General features: G+C 43.2%; 1 protein-coding gene and 1 long non-coding RNA gene across 4 annotated transcripts in view; one reads left to right on the forward strand and one right to left on the reverse strand.

The window, feature by feature from the left end:
• Positions 1 to 583: 583 nt before the first annotated feature.
• On the forward strand, positions 584 to 8,926 carry LOC138364885 (uncharacterized). The gene is made up of 2 exons (XR_011228595.1): positions 584 to 1,090; positions 8,402 to 8,926. It is a non-coding gene; the product is annotated as an uncharacterized lncRNA (long non-coding RNA).
• The window catches only part of LOC138364882 (uncharacterized), a 96,293-nt gene continuing 72,435 nt past the window's right edge, over positions 1,332 to 25,189 (reverse strand). For all 3 annotated transcript variants that reach the window (XM_069324929.1, XM_069324930.1, XM_069324928.1), the window contains 2 exons: positions 11,077 to 11,259; positions 1,332 to 8,535 (listed from right to left, as the gene is read on the reverse strand). In XM_069324929.1, the coding sequence (XP_069181030.1) occupies positions 8,336 to 8,535; positions 11,077 to 11,259 (383 nt within the window). In that variant the 3' untranslated portion in view covers positions 1,332 to 8,335. The remainder of the gene's footprint in view (positions 8,536 to 11,076; positions 11,260 to 25,189) is intronic.

Raw genomic sequence — 25,189 nt, forward strand, 5'->3', positions numbered from 1 at the left:
AGTACTTTCGTATATTAAATACATCTTCAGAAGGTCCTTCTGAAGATGTATTTAATATACGAAAGTACTTAAGGAAATTTCCTGTTTCATTTTTCCTCCGTGGTCTGACATTGTCACATTCTTAATCACGTGTTTATTTTTCGTGATATACACACATATATATATATATATATATACACACACACACAGTATACTATAAAGTACATTGGGTTTATGAGAGTGCATAGCACTGATGTTTTTACATTCTTGTAAAGCCACTAACAAGCATAGCATTTCGGGCAGGTCCTTAATCTAACAGATAGTTTTATGTAGGCAATTTGTAGCAAAACTGAAAAATGTTAGCAGGTACATTGTAAGAAAATTTGAAGAAAATTAGTAGATACATTATAGTGAAATTTGAGGATTATGAACAGGTACATTGTAGCATAATCTGAGGATTATTTCTAGCTACTGTATCTCGAAGTATAATAATAATAATTAAAAAAATGTTTTTACAGAAACAGCCTCAGTAATCAGATGTCTTGAAACATGATGCTTCTACAGAAACAACCTCACAAAACTCAAAGTATATTTGAGTTTTAAAATATACCTGGAAAAGATCAAGGCAAATGGGGAGGACCTTCGACAAGCTGCCGGCTTCCTGTCCTCGGCAAGGCCTCTAGGGTTAGTGGCCCTTAGGTAAATCAGGAAAACAGATACTGTACTTGAAAATGTACAGATCTTGAAACAAGATGTTCTTACAGAAACAGCCCTTAGAAAACAGATATCTTGAAATGTGATGTTTTTACAGAAACAGCCCCAAAAAACAGATATCTTGAAACATGATGTTTTTACAGAAACCGCTCCAGAAAATATATACATATTGTATCTTGAAACATCATATTTTTACAGAAACATCCTCAGGAAACAAACATCTTGAAACATTCTTACAGAAATTGCTTCAGAAAATTTATAAGCTCTATTAAATCCTCTACTCTCACTCCACTGATAAAGCCTTGACATCTTGATTTACTGCGGTATCTCCCGTGCTTCCCCACTGTCATGTGATACCCACTGCACAGATCAGCTCTCATCCCTCACCATCCTACTGGTAAGCATTACCACCACCTGCTCTGACCTTTCCCGAGTCTCTCCTTCTACATTTATTTTATTTTATTTTATTTTTACTTTTTTATTTATTTATATACAAGAAGGTACATTGGTTTATGATTTTACATTCTGTCTGAAATGCTATGTGTGCTAGTGGTTTTACAAGAATGTAAAAACATCAATGATATGTACTCTCACAAACCCAATGTACCTTCTTGTATATATATAAATAAATAAATAAATAAATAAATTCTTGTAAAGCCAATTCTATAACAAATGTTCCAGAGATGTCTAAATATTTCATTCAAAATGATCTGCTACCAGAAATCTTACCCAAATATCCCCAGTTTGCTAACTGTAGGTAGTAACGAAGTGATTGTAACCAATCCACCGCTATCCACCGCTGCTGGATAGGGGGGGCGGTGTGCAAGACAAACATATCAATTGTAACACTAGCTCTCCACATATGTCAGTTTCTTAATTTAGAAACTGTACTTGTGGTCGATCTCGAACCCATTGATGATGTGACGATGTGTATTGAATTTTGTAACTAGTTCATTAGGATTATAACTTGCTTAGCTAAATGAATTGTGGGGTTCAGTCTCTGAGCCAATTATGTGCCTCTGTAACCCTTTCCACTACCACCCACAAAATGGGTATAGGGTGTATAATAATTGAACTAAACTAACTTGTAAAGCCACTAGCACGCATATCATTTCGGGCAGGTCCTTAACCACTGTACTGCGCAGAGTGCCCTATGGTGCTCTGAGAATTGCTATTTTTTTAATATGGTTATATTTAAATGTTTTTTAATGTTTTCATCACTTTTTATATTTTGAAATGAAAATGGTTGAGTTTGGAAACATTTTGACATTAACTTTACCTGAACATTTATAAAAACAATAAAATTATGTCCTTGACAATTGCACTATGAAGTTTTTTCCAAAACCAGGTGTGCAATGCAGTGGTTAATTTAACATAAATTTAAGTACAGTGGCACCTCGACTTACGATTGCCCCTATGTACGATAATTTCGAGTTACAATGTAAATTTCATCGAAAAACGCGACTCGACATCCGATGGTGTCGTCGACTTACGATATTTGTTGGTACACGTTCAGGTCGACCGAGCGCGTGGTTCCCAGTTACGCGGCCGACCTGCCTCAGTTTACTACAGCTACCCGCTTAGTGATGATTGCGCCTATAAGAAATTTTGCTTTTGTGGTGATTTTTTGCATTTTGAACCTTAAAGTAATTATTATATATCACGCCATGAGTCCCAGGAAAGTCAGTGGTAAGGCTCAACATATGAGATCCCATGTAAGGATGACCATAGAGCAGAAACAAGAGATCATTCGTAAATATGAAGATGGTGTGCGGGTTGTTGGACTGGCTAGGCAGTACAACAAATCTCAGTCAACGATATCCACCATACTGGCTACGAAAAAGGACATTATGGGTGCTAAAGTGATGCATCATACAGACAAATGTTAAAATGAAGGGAAAAACAAATGTCTCTTGACAAATTTGTAGTGAGACAAACAAGCACTGAACCACCACCAGGTCCTAGTGTATTCAGGCAAAACGTAGGAGAGAGAGTACCCCAGAGAAAACATCACTGCCTGATGTGATAATGGAAGGGGACTCCCCTTCCAAACAGTAACAACTCTCCTCCTCCCCCCATCACCATCTTCCATACGCCATCAAGAGCCCTCCATAAAGGTAAGATAAAGTTAGGTACTGTATTGTAGTTAGAAAAAAAACATTGTATTCAGTATAAAATGTATTTGTATGTTAATATTTGGAGGGTGGGAACGGATTAATTCAATTCCCTTTATTTCTTATGGGAAAAATCACTTCGACTTACGATATTTTGACTTACGATCCGTCTCTGGGAACAGATTAGCATCGTAAGTCGAGGCCCCATTGTAGGTAATTTGAAGCAAAATTGAAAAATATTTAACAGGTACATTGTAATAAATTTTTTAGAAAATTAGTAAGTACTGTACATTGCAGTGAAATTTGAGGATAATCAACATGTACATTGTAGCATAATTTGAGGATTATTTCTAGGTACATTGTAGTAAAATTTGCATTCAAAATAACAACCATGATACTGTATTAGATGATGGCAGTGAGTACAACAGTGAAGTTGTATGGCTTAAGCACATATTTTGGGGGAGTGGGCAGCACAAGATACAGTGCAACTTTGAAGCACAAGGTAGGAAACTATGAGAATTATTTTAAGTACTTTTGGTTTTCTTTTGAATAAGGTGTAGGTTGGACAGCTTTTTAATTCATTAGGGAGTGAGTTCCATAGACTAGGTCTCTTTATTTGAATTGAGTGTTTACACAGATTTAGTTTGACTCTAGGAATATCAAAGAGATATTTATTTCTGGTGTGGTGATTATGGGTTCTATTACATCTGTCAAGGAATAGTTTCAGATTGAGATTTGCATTTAAGAATAGGGTTTTGAACATGCAAATGACACAAGAGAATGTGTGAAGTGAGTTTATGTTTAACATGTTTAGGGATTTAAACAGGGGGGGCTGTGTGTTGTCTGAAAACATAGTTTGTTATTGCTCTGAAAGCAGATTTGTGCTGGGTGATCATGGGCTTGAGGTAATTTGCAGTGGTTGAACCGCATGCACAGATACTGTATGTACGATAGGGATATTTTAGCTCGTAGTATAGTGAAAGGAGAGCAGAGTTTGGAACATAATATTTGATTTTAGAAAGTATACCAACTGTCTTTGATACTTTTTTTAGTAATGTGTGTTGTATGTGGGTACTCTTGTTGAGTACCTAATGATACACTTCATGTGGAACTCATTTCACATTGGCGTGAATGTTTAATTTTTTCGTCAAAGATATGTTTCATACACTGGGCATTTTAATAGGCCGTGAAGCTTACAGTGTACTGTATGCGTCCATTTTCTATCTATATGTCATTTACACCTGTGACACTTACTCAATGTACATGGTAATTTTTTTTTTAGTTTAGTTCATTTATTATGTACCTATTACCAATCTTGTGGGCAGTAGTGGAAAGGGTTACTGAGGCACATAATGGGCTCAGGGACTGAGCCCATTATGTGTTCTTGGTAAGAACAAAGCAGCTGGCCCAGATGGCGTTTCACCATGGGTTCTGAGAGAATGTGCATCTGAGCTCAGCATTCCACTTCACCTGATCTTTCAGGCATCCCTGTGTACAGGAATCGTAGCAGACGTGTGGAAACAGGCTAACATAGTTCAAATCTACAAAAGTGGCAGCAGGGAAGACCCCCTCAATTATAGACCTGTATCATTGACAAGTGTAATAGTGAAAGTATTGGAAAAACTAATCAAAACTAAATGGGTAGAACACCTAGAGAGAAATGATATAATATCAGACAGACAGTATGGTTTTCGATCTGGAAGATCCTGTGTATCGAATTTACTCAGTTTCTATGATCGAGCCACAGAGATATTACAGGAAAGAGATGGTTGGGTTGACTGCATCTATCTGGACCTAAAAAAGGCTTTCGACAGAGTTCCACATAACAGGTTGTTCTGGAAACTGGAAAATATTGGAGGGGTGACAGGTACATTTCTATCATGGATGAAAAATTTTCTGACTGATAGAAAAATGAGGGCAGTAATCAGAGGCAATGTATCGGAATGGAGAAATGTCTCAAGTGGAGTACCACAGGGTTCAGTTCTTGCACCAGTGATGTTTATTGTGTACATAAATGATCTACCAGTTGGTATACAGAATTATATGAACATGTTTGCTGATGATGCTAAGATAATAGGAAGGATAAGAAATTTAGATGATTGTCATGCCCTTCAAGAAGACCTGGACAAAATAAGTAGATGGAGCACCACTTGGCAAATGGAATTTAATGTTAATAAATGTCATGTTATGGAATGTGGAATAGGAGAACATAGACCCCACACAACCTATATATTATGTGAGAAATCTTTAAAGAATTCTGATAAAGAAAGAGATCTAGGGGTGGTTCTAGATAGAAAACTATCACCTGAGGACCACATAAAGAATATTGTACAAGGAGCCTATGCTATGCTTTCTAACTTCAGAATTGCATTTAAATACATGGATGGCGATATACTAAAGAAATTGTTCATGACTTTTGTTAGGCCAAAGCTAGAATATGCAGCTGTTGTGTGGTGCCCATATCTTAAGAAGCACATCAACAAACTGGAAAAGGTGCAAAGACATGCTACTAAGTGGCTCCCAGAACTGAAGGGTAAGAGCTACGAGGAGAGGTTAGAAGCATTAATCATGCCAAAACTAGAAGACAGAAGAAAAAGAGGTGATATGATCACTACATACAAAATAGTAACAGGAATTGATAAAATCGACAGGGAAGATTTCCTGAGACCTGGCAATTCAAGAACAAGAGGTCATAGATTTAAACTAGCTAAACACAGATGCCGAAGAAATATAAGAAAATTCACCTTCGCAAATATAGTGGTAGACGGTTGGAACAAGTTAAGTGAGAAGGTGGTAGAGGCCAAGACCGTCAGTAGTTTCAAAGCGTTATATGACAAAGAGTGCTGGGAAGACGGGACACCACGAGTGTAGCTCTCATCCTGTAACTACACTTAGGTAATTACATATGCTGGATCACACCCACTGTGGACCACACCCACTGTGGATCACACCAACTGGATCACACCCACTAGATCACACCCACTGTAGATCACACAAGTGATGAAGCTGCGGAAAGGGGAGAACAGATACACAGAGAATGACAAGGAGGTGTGTGAAGAACTCAACAAGAGATTCCAGGAGGTCTTCACAATAGAACAAGGAGAAGCCCCTGCACTAAATGAGGAGGCGGCAAACCAAGCAACCTTGGAGGAATTTGACCTCACCAGTGATGAGGTCAAAAGGTGTCTGCTGGAGCTGGATGTGACAAAGGCTGTTGGGCCTGATAGAATCTCACCATGGATACTAAAGGAAGGTGCAGAAGCACTAAGTGTGCCACTCTCTATGGTGTATAACAGGTCACTGGAAACAGGAGACTTGCCAGAAAGTTGGAAGACAGCTAACGTGGTGCCAATATACAAAAAGGGTGACAGGCAAGAGGCACTGAACTACAGGCCAGTTTCCCTAACTTGTATACCATGCAAGGTGATGGAGAAGATCGTGAGGAAAAGGCTCGTAGAGCATCTGGAGGGAAATAACTTTGTAACGCATCACCAACATGGGTTCAGAGATGGTAAATCGTGCCTCACAGGTTTAACAGGTGGTTATCATGTCTCCCCTTACTCTTCTGTTTTCCCAGGGACGTGAGGTTCAGCTCCTTTTGCCTTTCTTCGTAGCTCATACCTCTCAGTTCCGGAACAAGTTTGGTGGCATACCGCTGAATCTTCTCTAACTTTGTCTTGTGTTTAACTAGGTATGGGCTGTGTCTTACACTCACTGCACCTCATACCTACTGTGCCTCTCATACACTGTGACTCATACCTACAGTATACCACACCGACAGTGCCTAATACCTACTGTGCTTCATAACAATTGTGCTTCATAACGTCTGTGTTTCATACCTACTGTGCCTCACACCCACTGTGCCTCACACCCCTGTGCCTCACACCCCAACCCGTCCTGATCATACCTACTTTCTTATGCCCACTGTGCCTCGTACCCACTGTACCTGATGCTTACTGTGCATCATACCTATTGTAGCTCATGCCAAGTAGCAGGCATCCTGCAGTCTCGGGAGACTATGGAGTTGCGCTCTGGTTGTCGAGGATGGAGTGTCCTCTCCAGAGCGCAAAGTCTGGGTAGGTTGATATGGTGAAGCTGTTACCCATGCAGCAGGTTCCATCTCTCCACGTTACTGAAATTATCCAATGGAAAGGCAAACTCCAATACGCTTGGATCCAGGCCCGTCGCACGAGCTGCCAGAACGAAAGTCAACAATGAACTGCCTTAAGGGCTCCAGCTCATACTTACAGTGAATCACACCCACTTGTCTCATACCTACTGTGCCTTATACTTATTGTGCCTCATACCTACTGTGCCTTATACTTATTGTGCCTCATACCTACTGTGCCTTATACTTATTGTGCCTCATACCTACTGTGCCTTATACTTATTGTGTCTCATACCTACTGTGCCTTATACTTATTGTGCCTCATACCTACTGTGCCTTATACTTATTGTGCCTCATACCTACTGTGCCTTATACTTATTGTGCCTCATACCTACTGTACCTTATACTTATTGTGCCTCATACCTATTGTGCCTTATACCTACTGTGCCTTATACTTATTGTGCCTCATACCTACTGTGCCTTATACTTATTGTGCCTCATACCTACTGTGCCTTATACTTATTGTGCCTCATACCTACTGTGCCTTATACTTATTGTGCCTCATACCTACTGTGCCTTATACTTATTGTGCCTCATACCTACTGTGCCTCATACTTATTGTGCCTCATACCTACTGTGCCTTATACTTATTGTGCCTCATACCTACTGTGTTTTATTGTACTGTGCCTTATTTCCACTGTACTATATACCTCCTGTTCCTCACACTGTATATCATACCGACTGTGGCTGACACTCACTGTGCCTCACACCCATTGTGCAGCATATTCACTGTGCCTCACACCCATTGTGCAGCATATTCACTGTGCCTCACACCCATTGTGCTGCATATTCACTGTGCCTCACACCCATTGTGCAGCATATTCACTGTGCCTCACACCCATTGTGCAGCATATTCACTGTGCCTCACACCCATTGTGCAGCATATTCACTGTGCCTCACACCCATTATGCAGCATATTCACTGTGCCTCACACCCATTGTGCAGCATATTCACTGTGCCTCACGCCTTATCCTACAGCAGTTAAGGGTCAGTGCCCAGGCATTCTTCCCTTGATGGGCTCGAACCCACAAGTAATTGCTGGTGAGACGCTGGACGAGTCTGTCACCGCTCTCATTCCCCGATTTATTTATAATTTATTTATATAAGAAACATAACTAGGCGTTCCCATTATGTTTTCTGAGACAATTTATGTGAGTCTAAATGGGAACTATTTCCCTCAGTACAGCAGAATGACCACAAGTTCTTAAGAACACTTTCCACGCAACAAACACAAAATTCTCTTCAGCGGCAGTACTAATCATCCTTTCATATTTTTCTTACAAAATTAAGTATTTGAACTGATTCCAAAGGAAAATCAAGGTACATGATTTTCTGTACAAAGAAAATGAAAGTACAAAAGTCAGAGATGATGGGAAGAGAGGCTTACTTTGTTATCTTGAAAGTCTTCATATTCTTCATCCTGCAGGAGGAGCTGACGGTGGAGGGTGTCACAGCCGCCCCGGCCAGGACCCGTCACCAGGCCGTCCCCGCTCGAGCTGTTACTGTAGCTGTTGGAGCCGCTGCTGCCGCTGCTCATACTCTCGCTCAAGTGCTGCCCAACTGAACGAAGAAACAGGTTTTTGTTATACTGACTAGTTAGGCCTAGAGGAGCAGGAGTTGCCTTGTAATTCTGAGCTCTTTCCTACAACACATTTATCATTTAATGTTAAGTGTTACCCCATAAAACATGTTCATTTTCTCCTATTCTTGTTCTCCTTATGTCCTCTGTAAATCTCTACGTCAGTGGCTACATTTCTTGAACGATGTGTTAGCTTTCTTCCTGTTCATTATTAAGTGGCTACCTCGTCAAACCTTCCAACAGCCTAACTGAATGATTTCAAGTTACGCCCGAAACGCTTCGTGCATTAGTGGCCTAATTAAATATACCTACTTTGTAACAATCATTAAACCACCGTGTATTATTCTTTGAATAGATTTTCAATCAAATTATTATTACTATTATTATTATTCACAAAGAAATCACACAAACGCGATATATCAATAAGAAAATCAAATGGAGCGCTGCACTGACTCGAACCTGGGATCTGGGAGTACACTATTTATTTATTTATTTTATTTATTTACAAGAAGGTACATTGGCTTTATGAGAGAACATAGCATTGGTGTTTTGACATTCTTGCAAATCCACTGACACGTATAGCATTTCGGGCAGGTCCTTAATCTAACAGATAATTTTAAGTAGGTAATTTGTAGTAAAATTTAAAATTTTTAACAGGTTTGATCGCTTGATCGACTCGATTGATTTTCTCATTATTATTATTATGAATATTAAACCGTTCCCTACATGTTTTCACTAGGATGCGATCGTTATGGCCTATATCCAGACTCCTATTTACTGCTGAGTGCATAGTTATAGATAAAAGGAATGGCATCAGTGCCAAATTGGCATTTATCAGCAATAATCTACAATTTTCTTTAATTTGTTTTATCTTATCAGCCAACAACGCAAAAATTATCATTATCTGCGTTGTTTAAGAGCAACAAGTAATAGGATCCTCTTAGTATAAATACACCAACCTAAGAAATTGGTTTCAATTAGCCTGCAGAATATAACCAATTATCAAGGAGATTAATATTCTTAAATGACTATTGTTTGAAATTGGTGGATTACACTAATATTACACTAAGACTATTCTACAATTTCCAGATATATTTCTCGACTTGTTCTTTAATTCTAGCATTTATTATTCAAACAAATAATAACTGATGATGGACTCAACATGAAAGCGTCATAAGCTCAGAATCCCAACATTATCAACACGCAACTTTTAGATACATTTATTTGATTTTATTTAATTTAAACAAATTTTTATTTATTTATTTAAGCAAACCTTCAACATGTGTAATATACGTAAATTAACATTTTGCTAAAGTAAAATACAAGCTAATTTACCTTAAATTCAGCCCATTGTCCTAATATAATAGTTCTTATAGCAACTACTTTGGTCAAGCGTTAAAAAATGGACTGTTGACCCGAAAATTCCCCATTAGGCCTAGTGCTGCATATATATAGTGAGGATCCACAAGATCTTCTCTGAGTACTCTTTATTTTTTTTCTCCGAGGCTATGGGTCCCTACACTTGCACCAGAGGTGGTACCCCTCCTATATATTGAAATATATATATATATAGAAGGGGTACCACCTCAGGTGCAAGTGTAGAGACCCATAGCCTCGGAGAAGAAGATAAATTTATATATATATTTATATATATATATATATATATATATATATATATATATATATATATATATATATATATATATATATATATATATATATATAACTGAAAACTCACACCCTAGAAGTGACTCGAACCCATACTGCCAGGAGCATTTTGCAATTGGTGTACAGGGCACCTAATCCACTCGACCATCACGACCGGACAAAAGCTGATGGTAGCCGAGGCTATTTGCCCATCAGCCCGCCGGCACTCTGATGGTAATCTTGGGCATAGTATTTTATCACTATGTGATAAAATAATGATAAGTGCCGGCTGGCTGATGGGCAAATAGCCTCGGCTACCATCAGTTTTTGCCCGGTCGTGATGGTCGAGTGGATTAGGTGCCCTGTACACCAGTTGCAAAATGCTTCTAGCAGTATGGGTTCGAGTTACTTCTGGGTGTGAGTTTTCAGTTGCATGTATGCCTGAGGACCATTCACGCTTGTTCGCATATATATATATATATATATATATATATATATAATATATATATATATATATATTATATATATATATATATATTGGCTCATATACCGAATGAGCCAAGGATTAGGTTAGTTCTATTTAAATTTCCAATTTGTTTAATGCTATTTGCCCTAATTCAATAACTATCATTTTAGGAGGCTGGGCTGCTTAAATTTTGGGTATAAATATTGTATACCCTATACAGTAGTGCATGAGAATGTGTATAATTATATGCCAATAGGTAAATAAAATCTGTTCCAATTTGTAATCTTATCCTTTGTATTGTTCTAAACATTATTATTATTATTATTATTATTATTATTACCACCTATCATAATTTTCTCATTGTTATTATTATTATTAGTAGTAGTAGTATGTAAGTATTATTACTGACTGTGGAGGTTGGCCTGGTCCATGGCGAGGTAGGGGAGGGAGGTGGAGGAGCGGGCCCGTATCCTGAGGGTGGGGTAGGCCAGAGCCAGCGCCTCCAGCTGCATCACCAGCCCACGACGAAGACATTCCAGCTTCCCGCTCAGGGGCTCCCCCGGCAGCGCCTCGCTCAGGAAGTAGTGCACTCCTGGGCAGATAAGACGGACATTATATATGTGTGTGTATATATGTATTATACATATATATATATTTTAAAAAGAGAATGAATGTGTGTCTACATTTGGGGGCTAACCTCACCCAAACTTTGCAGGGTGACTGATCTTTGTCAGAAGATGGTCAAAGTCGAATCATCTCCCGTTTTACATGAAATGGCAAATCAGACTAATTAACAATTTCGCTAAATAAAAGACTCCATCTTTACTAAGAATACTGGCATGAAGGGAAATGTGTTGAACAACAGGGAAGGTGGTGAAAGGTAGGGAAGGTGGTGAAAGGTAGGGAAGGTGGTGAAAGGTAGGGAAGGTGACGAAAGGTAAGGAAGGCGGTGAATGGCAGGGAATAACATAAACATAAAAGAGAATGTCTGTCTGTCCGAGGTTGGACGCCAGATGCTTGGGGCTAGTCTATAGGTATTTATAAGACCACTTGCGATTTTTGTAAAGTCTGAAATAAAATTGGACATGTGTTTTCCGTAGAGTTTTTATTCATACTCTTGCCGTTACCGCACAAATGCATATGTACCTAATGTATTAATAAAAATAATGCCGTATCTTCAATATTCTTTTTAAGTGCAATCTACCTGTCTCTGATATTCCTCTTTATCTATACCCCACCATTCAAGTATCATACACACCCGTCACCAAGAAAGGTAATGAGAATCTTGCTCTTCTCAAAGCTGTCACATTTGAAACAATTGCCTCCTCCATCGAATATTTAAAATCTCACGAACACTGTGTCTGCACGGGTGACGGCTCAGTCCAATCTTCTACTGGACGAACTGCAGCAGCATGCAGGTTTTATAGAAATAATATTTGCTCACAGACTGTCAGTGTCAGGTTAAACAACTGGCTGACCTACACACAGAACTAGCGGCACTACAACTAGCTACAAAAACATTACAAAACATAGAAGGAATAATATTTTATGACTCAAAGTCTGCTCTTCAAGCAATCGAAAACTTCTCCTGGAAGATCGACAGCAAGAACCTCATACTACCAATTATAAATGACCTAATCGCTGCACAGAGCAAAGGGTCTCGAATCTCCTTTGCATGGATACCATCAAACATAAATATAACCCTTCATAATGACACAGACATTGCAGCCAAATTAGCGTGTAACAAAGATGAAGCTGAATTAGATCTAGGTATCCCCATCTCTGCTGTCAAAACCATATTGTTCCAAACACTCAGGTCTGATAAGAGAGAAATTACTGACTCCCAACGACCTGAAAGCACCAGTATAAAAAGCTATGATTTGTTTAGATCTGAAACCTATATCTATGGGAAGCACAAAACGTCGACCAGACTGTGCGACACAGTGGTTGCCAGAATCAGGTTGGGTTACCGTTACCTATGGCAGGTCGCTACAAGTGACGGATCTCCCAATCCTGAGCACTCCAGGTACAAACTCTGTGAGCAGGAACTGGGGCATGATCTCCCACACTACATTACTGAATGCCAAGTTATCAGACCATTTAGACCCGTTGGCATGAGGTACCTGGAACTTTGGAATTACTTCATTCACTCTCGTGTTCTTGAGGATATCCTCATATTGCACCCCAAATTTGCCAGTGCAGGCTGCTGAACATATGGCCCTGTATGATTAACCATCCTGCGAGATGGTGACTTTTAGTACCACTGCTACCTTATTCACTTTGTGTTCATGATATCCTCATAATGCAGCCAGAGTCTCCTAGTGCAGACTACTGCTCACATGCTTTTGTATGACTAACCATCCTGTGTGATAGGGATTTTAGCCAACGTAGCTAGCTTTTTGACACACACTTTACTCCCCTTCATGCAGTCTAGGGTAGCTGCACAAATGAAGATGTACCTAAATGTGTTAAAAAAAGTTACAGTATCATGTGATGGGGATTTTTAGCACCACATAGCTACCTTTTTTCACATACTGTACTTCTCTTCATAGTCTAGGGTAGCTGCACAAATGTATATGTACCTAAATGGTAATAAAAAAAGTTACAGTTTTACATTTTCTGAGACGGAAATATGCGAGATTTGGAGAGAGAAGGTGGTAGGGGGGGGGATGTTGGGTGTTACAATCTTAAGGAGTTTGGGAGCCCTGATTTTATAGTGTGAGAAGACATGATTGTTTACTTGATAAATGTGGGAGATCTTGATTTTTATTACCATGGTAAATGTGATACGATATGAAATGTAGTACAATACAAGTTAGAGTATTTACAGATTAAGTTGCATCTATGATCTGTGAGAAAGAGTATTTATCTATCATTAGATAATATAGACAGCTCATCATCTTGAAATTACAATGGCGGGAAGTCAGCAGATTGCCAGGCGTCAGATTATCTTAAAGCCCCTAGAGCCAAGCATATATGTTATTCTGATATTTTGACTAGTGGACCATATAGTCAGAATGATGCATTAATGCTAGGGATTGAATGTTGACCTTTGAATATTATCGAGAGTATTGTGCAGTGGGAGTGTCTGCAGTATGATATTAGCACAACTTGCCAACTACTCACATGACAATGTGTCGTCCTGAGTGTGCTGACGGATTGTGGTCAAGGCATGGCACGGGCACATCTCTTAGTGTTAAGTACCTTCTTTGATTTGTATTAAATAGAGCCATCAGGTCTGTTATTTGGATATATTATTTGTAATTGTATGTTGCTGGTGCCCGGTGTTCCTGCTCCTGGAGTAATGTGCTTGCATTAAGACCCAAAGTGCGCCCATGAGGGAATAAGTAGTGTTTACCGCTCGAGTACCGTTGTACATCTCGTCTCTTGTCTGTGTGGAGTCGGGGATTTAACGTAACGTAGTATGTACTCGCCTAGTTGTGCTTGTGGGGGGGGGGGGGTGAGCTTTGGCTCTTCGGTCCCGCCTCTCGACTGTAAATCAACTGGTGTACAGATTCCTGATCCTACTGGGCTCTATCATATCTACATTTGAAACTGTGTATGGAGTCAGCCTCCACCACATCACTGCCTAATGCATTCCATCTGTTAACTACTCTGACACTGAAAAAGTTCTTTCTAACGTCCCATTTGGGTACTCAGCTTCCACCTGTGTCCCTTTGTTCGCGTATCACCCGTGTTAAAAGTTTATCCTTATCTACCCTGTCAATTCCTCTGAGAAGGTTGTAGGTAGTGATCATGTCTCCCCTAACTCTTGTGAATTTCAGTATCGTGAGGTTTAGTTCCAGTAATCTTTCCTCGTAGCTCATTCCTCTCAGCTCGGGGACTAGCCTGGTGGCATACCTCTGAACCTTGTCTAATTTGGTTGATTAGATACACTGAGTTTATGGTTTTGACTTTTATTTAGTAGTCTTGGTTACAGCAGTTGGCTGTTGGTAGTGTTGTAAACGTTAAGAAGAAGCCTGGTGCAGAGCGAAGCTGGGTGAGGCCGGAGTCGCGGAGCTCGATGCGAACGAGAGCGTAGAAGCTCGAGGCGGCCGGAGTCTGGCTGTGTGTCGAAGCTGAAGCGTCTTGGAGTCGCGTGGAACTGGACACGTCGAGTGCTACATTCTTGAGGTTGAACGTGTGAGGTAACTCCAAGCGTGTATACTATACTTCCCACACCTTGCCCGAAATGCTGTGCGTATTAGTATGTACTAGCTCTTTCTAGAAATCAAACATTATGTTTGTAACTCATTTTGTATGTACTTTTACCTGAATAAATATTTGATATGATTTGATTTGATGTAGTTTTAGATTCAGCTACTGGAACAAAAAGTTCCATGTAGCATGAGCTGTGGTGTGCCCCTAAGTGGAGGCTTTTTAGAGCCATTATCAGTATCAATACTGATACTGGAGATCTGAGGATGGGGTCCGTGGACACGCCAATCTAATCCAAGACCATAGGACTGATCAGACCGGTAAATTGATGGGGTACAGTGTGTCACTCACAGTTCAGTGCCACAGGAGTCAGCAGGGCTGTTGGCTGTCTGGCCACAGTCGGCCGGTCTAGGGAGAGATGTCTGGGTGTTACAAGAGAATTGGTTTCCTTATCCCAGTTCCCCAAAGTTTGTACTCTGGTTGAATTTCCTTCTTCTAGGTGTTGTAGTCGCAGAGGTGGTTGCGGCATTCTTGAGGGACGACCATGTGAAGGATCCGTCCTGCTTCCTTGCTCTTGTATTCCCCAGTAGTCGTTGTGGATTATGGAGTTATGCTGTCTGTCCTCCTTGGAAAGTGCGCGTCTACGTCGGCTATACCTGGAGGAGGTAGCCTGGGAGCCTGTCAGTCTGGTTGGTGCCAATGTAGGATTTGGCGGGGTAGATGGTGCCTGGGCGGCCGCTTGAGGGGCGGGAGAGGTGGTGACATCGACTGAAGCATCGGAGTCGGTCGAGTCATCGTGGTCGGCTTCGTCATCGGGGTTAAGGCAACAGCCTGGGGGCCGGCTGCCATCTCTGTCAGTGGGACATGCCCAGGGACTGCGGAGTCGCATGGCCGGATGGTGAGGGCTCCCTGGGGGTTGACTCTGGCGTCCCTGAGGCGGAGAGTCCAGTAGAAATTGTAGAAGATGGAAGAAAACTCATTCGCGACGAGGAGCCTGTTGATGACATGGATGTCGTTGCCCGCTATATTGTGGGCGAGGTGAAGGAGGACGGGTAAAAGGGTGATCTTGGTGGTGGATGCTGCAGGCTGGGCCGATGGTGGTGTGGTCAGTATCCAGGGCAGGTGGGCCCTGGACCATAGGAGTCTGGTAAGCAGTAAAGTTGTTAAATGGTCACGTAGAGCCGGTTTGAAGTGTTGTGCCCCAAGTGATTATTCTTGGGGCACATCTTGATTGATGAAGATTAAGCCACCCAAGAGGTAGCATGAGTAGCCCGTAAAGTGATTATTCACTTCTCGATTGCTTATATAATCAGACCAAACCTCACCTAATAAGTTGGAAGTAGTGTTACCTGTAATTAGGGAAGAGGTATTAATGGATTACATAGACTTAACAAACTCATCTTATTAATTTAAGCTAATGAGAGCTTGGAGCGAGTATTTTATTGACATATTCTCGCTAGAATGTAGACTCCAGGCTGGAGCCGCATATTCCAGTATTGGTCTGACATATGAGATATACAAGGTTCTGAATGATTCCTTACACAAGTTTTTGAGGCCAGTTCTTATGTTCGCCAGCCTTGCGTACGCCGCTGATGATATGCTTTTGATGTGGGCTTCAGGGGACAGGTCTGGTGTGATATCAATCCCCAGATCTTTCTCTCATCTTGACACCTGAAGGAAATCCTCTCCAGATGTGCTACTAGGCTTTATCTCACGATCTTCTCCCTCACCTTGCATGGTATACAAGTTAAGGACACCGGCCTGTTGTTTAGGGCCTCCTGCCTATCCCCCTTTTTGTGTACTGGGACTATGTTAGCTGTCTTCCTACCCTCTGGTGGGTTTCCTATTTCCAGTGACTTATACAATATAGTGGCATGCAAAGTGCTTCTGCCCCCCCCCCTCTTTTAGCATCCAAGGTGAGATTCCATCATGTCCAACAACCTTAGTCAGTACAGTATACTGTATACCAACAGTATAGTAGCAGATATCTGCTAACCTCATCTCTGGTAATTTCAATATCTTCTAAGTCTGCTTGGTTTATCGCCACCCTTCTTAGTTCAGGGACTAACCACGTCCCCTAACTGATGTGATAAAGTAATGTTACTTGGGGGTATTAAAAATGAATGTTTAAGTTGTAGCTTGAACCTACACTCTACGTTTCCCAACGTAGAGTGTAAGCTATCATCGTACAGACCACAGTTCATTTATTGTACCGCAGGGAGTCTAAGTTTCATGGAGGCCGGGCCATAAGTAACTCATGTATGCAAGGATTTTCTTGCTAATCCTCTTTATATACACTATACGACCCTCCAGTTTGTAACATTCGGGGGAGAGGGGAGAAAGGCAGAGAGGGGTAAGAGAGGAGGAGAGAAGCGGATAGGGAAATAGCTATGAAGGGGAAGAGCCCGATACCCCCCATCACAAAGAAAAGTTTGGCTACAGCGGGGTGTCCAGCACGAAGGGAACATCAGGTGTGCAGACCTGACCAGACCTGCTGCCTTCACTCCCCACCAACGTGCCTAGCTCAAGGAAGTATGACCCACTATGGAAGAAGGCAGATGTAGTTCCAGTCCACAGAAGGAAGAGCCGCTCTGTGGTCGGGACCTACAGACCAGTGTCTCTGCTTGCGGTCACTTGCAAAATTCTTAAGACAATTATTTCTCAACAAATGACAGTATTTTCTGACCATCATCGATCGCTGTGGGTTCAGGATAGGTGGTCCCGTTGCTGATCTTGATCATTCTCCCCAGTAAGTGGTGCCAGTCACTATAAGATTCAAAAGTTCAGTTGTGGTGTTGTACTGGACACTGCAGGTGCCTTTGACTGGGTTGACATCTTGGTCTGCATGCCAAGGTGCCAGCACTGGTTGTCTCAATCTCCATCTTACGGATAATTAAGGGCTATACCTTTGAAATTGTCTCTTGGGATGGTTCTGAATGGGAGCTGAATCAGAAAGCTACTCAGTTGGTGCCGGTGACAACACGACAGTGTACTTGTGTTGTGGAGCGCCTACTCCAGCGACTCCTCAGCCCTGAGGCCCTAGCCAATGCGTATCACTGCACTCTTGACCTTTATATATGCAAGAGAGGAAACGTCGACTGCTACGAAGTACATTATTCACAACTTCCAGCAATTTCCAACTTAGGTAGATGATGGAAAGTTAAATCTGAGACAGAGAAAACATAGGCGATGGTGCAGTCCGGCCTCTCACACACTACACCACATTTTGACGCCAAAACCCTCAACGGACCAATAAATGGATACTATTAATCATACCGGGTCTCAAGCATTCACTTTTTTATGGATGGTCGATAGGTTAGGGTAGGTTAGGTTTGATCTTTTTAGTACACCATTTTACTGTCCATTTCGGCAGGACGAGCTGGACGATCATAATTACACAGTGTGTCACTTAACCTGGAATATGCATAGGAATGTGTGTGTGTATGTGTGTGTGTAGAGAGAGAGAGAGAGAGAGAGAGAGAGGAGAAGAGAGAGAGAGAGAGAGAGAGAGAGAGAGAGAGAGAGAGAGAGAGAGAGCAGAGAGAGAGCAGAGAGAGAGCAGAGAGAGAGCAGAGAGAGAGAGAGAGCAGAGAGAGAGAGACAGCAGAAAGAGAGCAGAGACCGCAGAGAGAGAGCAGAGAGAGAGAGACAGCAGAAAGAGAGCAGAGACCGCAGAGAGAGAGGAGAGAGAGGAGATAGAGATATATCAAAGCGGGGTGGTAGAAATTAACCGACCAATGCACAATGTTCACTTGAGAATAAAGGATTACCAGCTCAAAGGAGTAAGAATAGCAATCTGTGGTTCGCTTCATTAATGAAGTATTATTTATTAATTGACACTTTAAATTACAGAAGATTATAAGTACAAATTGTAATGTAACGCGCTTGAGTACAGCTTAAATTAACAGCACGTTTCGCAAATAACTAAACAAAACAAAATTTTATTTATTTAGAGATTGCAGCTGCAGTTCAAATTTTATTGGCATGGCTTTATTAAATAGTAAAATATACAAGGTGATATTTTGCTAATGTGTTACTGTCTTCAACGAAATGATTAGTGATATTATATATCTGTATTTGTTAAAGAATATTTGAAAGGTAGAATAATAGCCTAACGAGAACAAAGTTAACAGTACACAATAGCCTGAAGACAATATCAAACAATAACCTGTGTTTAACAGGAAACAATAAGCTATAAACAATAAAATGTATACAAAAGGAAACAAAAGCCTATAAACAACAGGGAAGACCTCACTATAGACGCACAAACATGATTATATTTCAGGAGTTCAGGGCAAGTGGGGCGCCGGGAGGGCTGGTGACACCACCACACATTTCTCCCGCTCGAACATTTCAATATGATAAGGCTCGGTGACCAGCCATATTAAAGTGAAAATTCTGAAATGTCAAGAGAGATTTGCTCTAGGTCAAGGCACCAGCTTTCAGCCACGTCTATATCATAATGATTTTTTCCCCTTTTCTTACGTGATTGGGGCCGGCTCCCACATCATCACTGGGAGACATGGCTGGAAGTGCAAAATAACCACGTTGAAAAGCAAAGGTGAAATGTTTACAGAAAGAGACAATTCTGGGCCCATGACATTTTAACGCTCTTGGGCCCCTAAGCAAGAGGATAGCAGACCTCTCACATGTCCAAAATAGCACTTGGTAAACACCAAAGGATACCTGATCAACAGGGTTGGGATTCATGAGTAGCGGCGCTAATCAGCCAAGATGATCGGACCATTACTCATGGGACAGGTCAAACACCAAGCCGCTGGTCACTGATCACGTGATCACTCATAAAGTAGACACAAGGTTCGTTAAACTGGATCACATGAACTTAACACTGCTCAGTGAGAAACATTTAATCAACGTGGGGGTAACAGTATCAACGCTGCTTCATTAATGTTAACGTTGTTTAGGAAGGATCTCATTGCTGCACGACGTGGAGGGTGGTCACTGTACGACTTGGAGGGTGGGTCACTGTACGACGTGGAGGGTGGGTCCCTGGACGACGTGGAGGGTGGGTCCCTGTACGGCGTGGAGGGTGGGTCCCTGTACGGCGTGGAGGGCGTTAGTTAATCAAGTTACCCTCGGGCCTTGTGTGTTACCCCCGGGGCCTTGTGGTTACCCTCGGGGCCTTGTGTGTTACCCCGGGGCCTTGTGTGTTACCCCGGGGCCTTGTGTGTTACCCTCGGGGCCTTGTGTGTTACCCTCGGGGCCTTGTGTGTTACCCTCGGGGCCTTGTGTGTTACCCTCGGGGCCTTGTGTGTTACCCTCGGGGCCTTGTGTGTTACCCTCGGGGCCTTGTGTGTTACCCCGGGGCCTTGTGTGTTACCCTCGGGGCCTTGTGTGTTACCCCGGGGCCTTATGTGTTACCCCGGGGCCTTGTGTGTTACCCTCGGGGCCTTGTGTGTTACCCTCGGGGCCTTGTCTGTTACCCCCGGGGCCTTGTGTGTTACCCCGGGGCCTTGTGTGTTACCCTCGGGGCCTTGTGTGTTACCCCGGGGCCTTGTGTGTTACCCTCGGGGCCTTGTGTGTTACCCTCGGGGCCTTGTGTGTTACCCTCGGGGCCTTGTGTGTTACCCTCGGGGCCTTGTGTGTTACCCTCGGGGCCTTGTGTGTTACCCCGGGGCCTTGTGTGTTACCCTCGGGGCCTTGTGTGTTACCCTCGGGGCCTTGTGTGTTACCCTCGGGGCCTTGTGTGTTACCCCGGGGCCTTGTGTGTTACCCTCGGGGCCTTGTGTGTAAGGTTTGGAACGCTATTAATGCCAAACACAAGACGTAGACAAGACATGGACTTGTATCAAGTGTCAAGTATCGTGAACAAAACAGATGGTGAAGTTTGTCGGATTAATTTGATCAATTAAATATTATTATGTGACCACATTAGCTTTGCATTAATCAGTAAATATCGTATCTTTATTATCGTAATGCATAGATTTTGCGTGTTAGTAAGAGCACACCACGTGAAGATGAAGACATTAAGCCCCTCAGAGAATGTAATTATGCAATGAGAAGAGTGAACTGGTAGGGGGGTGTTGATGGGGGGGGTGTTGAAGGGGGGGGGGTTGAAGTGGGGGGGTCTTGGGAGCAGGGAGGGGATGGGGCGGTGTGAAGGGTGGAGTGGGGGGGGGGGGAAATTATTAGGGAGGGGGGGGGGGTAGGGGGTTGGGGCTGTGGTCTCCTGAGACAACAGGTGACTCAAGACATATCACATCGTATAATGATCTGGTAATTATTGCTCTTTAAATACTCTTCCTTCACAGAGCGTTGGAGGTGTTTCAGGGATAATGACAGTGATTAACATCAGCACCGTTCTTGTTAATATCACCATCAACACTGTCACCATCAACACCCGTCATTGTCAACACTATTGGGCCAGGGACCGCCTCAAGGACATACAACAGTCGCACGTCAGAGAAGAGGTGGAGGGAGGGAATTATCTGGAGAAAGCGCCAAGCCATTACGACTATATAGTACTGGGAAGGGGTCAAGATAAGGATTTGCGATGGGACGGAGGGAAAGGAATGGTGCCCAACCACTTGGACGGTCGGGGATTGAACGCCGACCTGCATGAAGCGAGACCGTCCCGCCCAAATGGTTGTTGGAGGTGGAGGAATGTAACAAGTGGAGTCCCTCGAGAGACAGTTCTTGCTCCCCCAATTGTTGCTAATTGATGCTAATGACCTGCCTCCAGGGAGTGAGCTTCCATATGGTCACTTCTGAGCACTACACAACGCTAATGAGCAATGTAGAAACTGAGAACGGCACAATGTTCCAGGATGATCTTGATAAACTTTACGAGTGGGCAAAAATTGGTTACTGGAATTCAACCTCAACAAGTGTAAGCTAAGGAAGAAGGAGAAAGGAAAGAGGGAACCAGGAGGAGTCTGCACCATAAGGTAGCTACAGGAATTGGAAAGAGAGAAAAACATTGTGAGTGGGTTAATTCCAGCACTACCACCAGAGGCCCACATAAACAGGATAACATCAGCCGCATGTGGAATGCTAGAAAATATTACTTATAATACAAGTTATAGCAATTATTATGAGTTTAGTTGTTCACCCAGTAAATTGGTAGTGTGTTTGGGTCAGTTTTCCCTTACTCATGGGGGACTATGTCAGGCCCAGGCGGTCTGAATATCACGAGTGGGAGTCTCGCTCCACCACCAGTACAGAGGTCATAACGCTCCCTAACATTGGTATATTGTTTAGATCTTTAGACCAGGGCTCCTTGGTGGTAGTCTAAACTGCGGCCCCCACCACCACCACCACTACCACCAGTAGCAACACCCACCACCGGCCACCACCAGAACCACCACCAGCACCACCACCAGTAGCAACAACACCACCACCACCACCACCACACCCACCACCACCAGTAGCAACACCACCAGTAGCAACACCACCACCAGAACCACCACACCACCACCACCACCACCAGTAGCAACAACAACACCACCACCACCACTACCACCAGTAGCAACAACACCACCACCACCATCACCACTAGCACCACCACCATCACCACCACCACCAGCATCACCACCACCAGCATCACCACCCCAACATATTAACAAATGACTCATATCTGTGTCTCATCTTCCCTTGCCCTTGGTGAAGACGGCGGCGGCGTGGAGAGACGGGCAGCGGAGAGGAAGAGAAGGTTTATAAAGGAATAGGAACACGGAAGACGCGTGAAGAGTGGGGTCGATGGACGAGGGAAGGGAACTATCAGGGATGGAAGAGGAGACTAACACAATAAAGGAACACAGAGAAACTGATAACAAGGACAGGGACGGGAGGCTGGACGTCAAGGACAGGGACGGGAGGCTGGACGCTCTACAAGGACCGGGACGGGAGGCTGGACGTCCTACAAGGACAGGGACGGGAGGCTGGACGTCCTACAAGGACAGGGACGGGAGGCAGGACGTCCTACAAGGACAGGGACGGGAGGCAGGACGTCCTACAAGGACAGGGACGGAGGCAGGACGTCCTACAAGGTCAGGGACGGGAGCAGACGTCCTACAAGGACAGGGACGGGAGGCAGGACACCCTACAAGGACAGGGACGGGAGGCTGGACGTCCTACAAGGACAGGGACGGGAGGCAGGACGTCCTACAAGGTCAGGGACGGGAGGCAGGACGTCCTACAAGGTCAGGGACGGGAGGCAGGACGCCCTACAAGGACCGGGACGGGCAGGACGCCCTACAAGAACCGGGACGGGAGGCAGGACGTCCTACAAAACCGGGACGGGAGGCAGGACGCCCTACAAGGACCGGGACGGGAGGCAGGACGCCCTACAAGGACCGGGACGGGAGGCAGGACGCCCTACAAGGACCGGGACGGGAGGCAGGACGCCCTACAAGAACCGGGAGAGGACAACATGGCACGGACGTAAGATAGACACATGGAAGACATGACAGTTAGAACAGTAGACGTGGACACCCTTAAGGAGACCCCCCCCCCCCCCGTGCCTGCTGACTCACCACTTCCTCAGGTTGTGGCTTCACTACTTCCCCCTCCTCCCCCCTCCATCACACCCCCCCCCTTCCCGATCTCCCCCTTCACCTATCCCTCCCTCTCTCCCTCTCTTCGTCAACCTCTCACTAACACCCGACAACAACTGTCTTCCCGCCCTGCACTTGTGCCGCCCTGGCGGTCGTCACACTGCCCCTGTACCTGCCCCTGTCCCTGCACTTGTACCTGCCCTTGTACCTGTACCTGCCCCTGCCCTTGTACCTGTACCTGCCCCTGTACCTGCCTCTGCCCCTGCCCCTGCACCATGTACCAGGTCCTGTGACCCTCTCGCCACCATTGTCCTCCACAACACCCGCCCAGTAAGAACAACGGAGCACTGCAGGAGAACATTGTAACGAGAGGGTTGTGTGGTTTTAAAGTTCATCTTGAAAAACTTCAAAGTTTTAAGACTTGAACGAGAAAATAAATAAATAAATATATATTATATATATATATATATATATATATATATATATATATATATATATATACATTTTATATATATATTATATATATATATATATTATATATATATATAATATATCATTCGGACTCTGACCCCTTCTGACCAGGGGGTCAGAGTCCGAATGATGGAGCCTGTGTAACCAATTGTGCTATGATCTTCCAGTTCCACAAACTTCCACTTATGCTTTACTAAGAGTGCCATATTCCCCTGCATGTCTCTGTATCCATTCTTGCCTTATTACTTAGTATCCCCCCTGGACAAATTGCAGCTAAGATCATATATCGTTTATTTTAGTTATCATTATTGCAATTATATCGGGTTCTTTTTCACTAACCCTTTCTGTTATTTCCTTAGCTTTGTTTCTTACCTCATCAGCATTAGTGTACCATACCTTGAGACTCTTCTTGGATACTCTGATACCGTAATTCACAGAGCTCTTCCATCTGTTTGTTTCATAAAACATATTTAAATTTGTATTTGGTGAATACCTTCCCATAAAAAGAAAACCCAAAGAACAATTACACTTCCCCATTTATGACCCTTTCTCCCTTCCTAAACACACGTGACTGACTCTCACAGCCGGCACAATTAAAGGCAGGTGAATCAGCGTCGTAACTCAGGTAACCTAAATTGCCTCACAATGAGGTGACCCTTCACCTGCCCCACCAACACGCTGGCAAGGTCACCACTCTCTAGTCTCCCGCTCACCCCACACTCTTAATATATTTCATTCTCCAATATTCGTATTTAGTATTTGTGTCTGCAAAATTGAGCTATTAGTACTCTCTCTCTCTCACACACACATGAAAACAAAGGTGAGTACACACACACGCACAAGAGCCAGAGCTCAATCCCCGCAAGCACAACTAAGTACATACACACCACACACACCATAGCGTATAATGGAACGGAAAGGTATAACGGTATAATGAAGCATCATATAATGAAACGGACAGAGAGAAAGATCTAGGAATTGATATCACACCAAACCTGTCGCCTGAAGCCCACATAAAGAGAATTACGTCTGCGGCATATGCGAGGCTGGCTAACATCAGAACAGCCTTCAGGAATCTGTGTAAGGAATCATTCAGAATCTTGTACACCACATACGTAAGACCAATCCTGGAGTATGCGGCCTCAGCATGGAGCCAGTACATTGTCAAGGACAAGACGAAGCTGGAAAAAGTTCAGACGTATGCCACTAGACTAGTCCCAGAACTAAGAGGCATGAGTTACGAGGAAAGGCTGCGGGAAATGCACCTTACGACACTGGAAGACAGAAGAGTAAGGGGAGACATGATCACTACCTACAAAATCCTTAGGGAATTGACAGGGTAGACAAGGATAAACTATTCAACACTGGCGGTACGCG

This window comes from Procambarus clarkii, chromosome 15, assembly GCF_040958095.1.
Source record: "Procambarus clarkii isolate CNS0578487 chromosome 15, FALCON_Pclarkii_2.0, whole genome shotgun sequence".
Classification (NCBI taxonomy): Eukaryota; Metazoa; Arthropoda; class Malacostraca; order Decapoda; family Cambaridae; genus Procambarus; species Procambarus clarkii.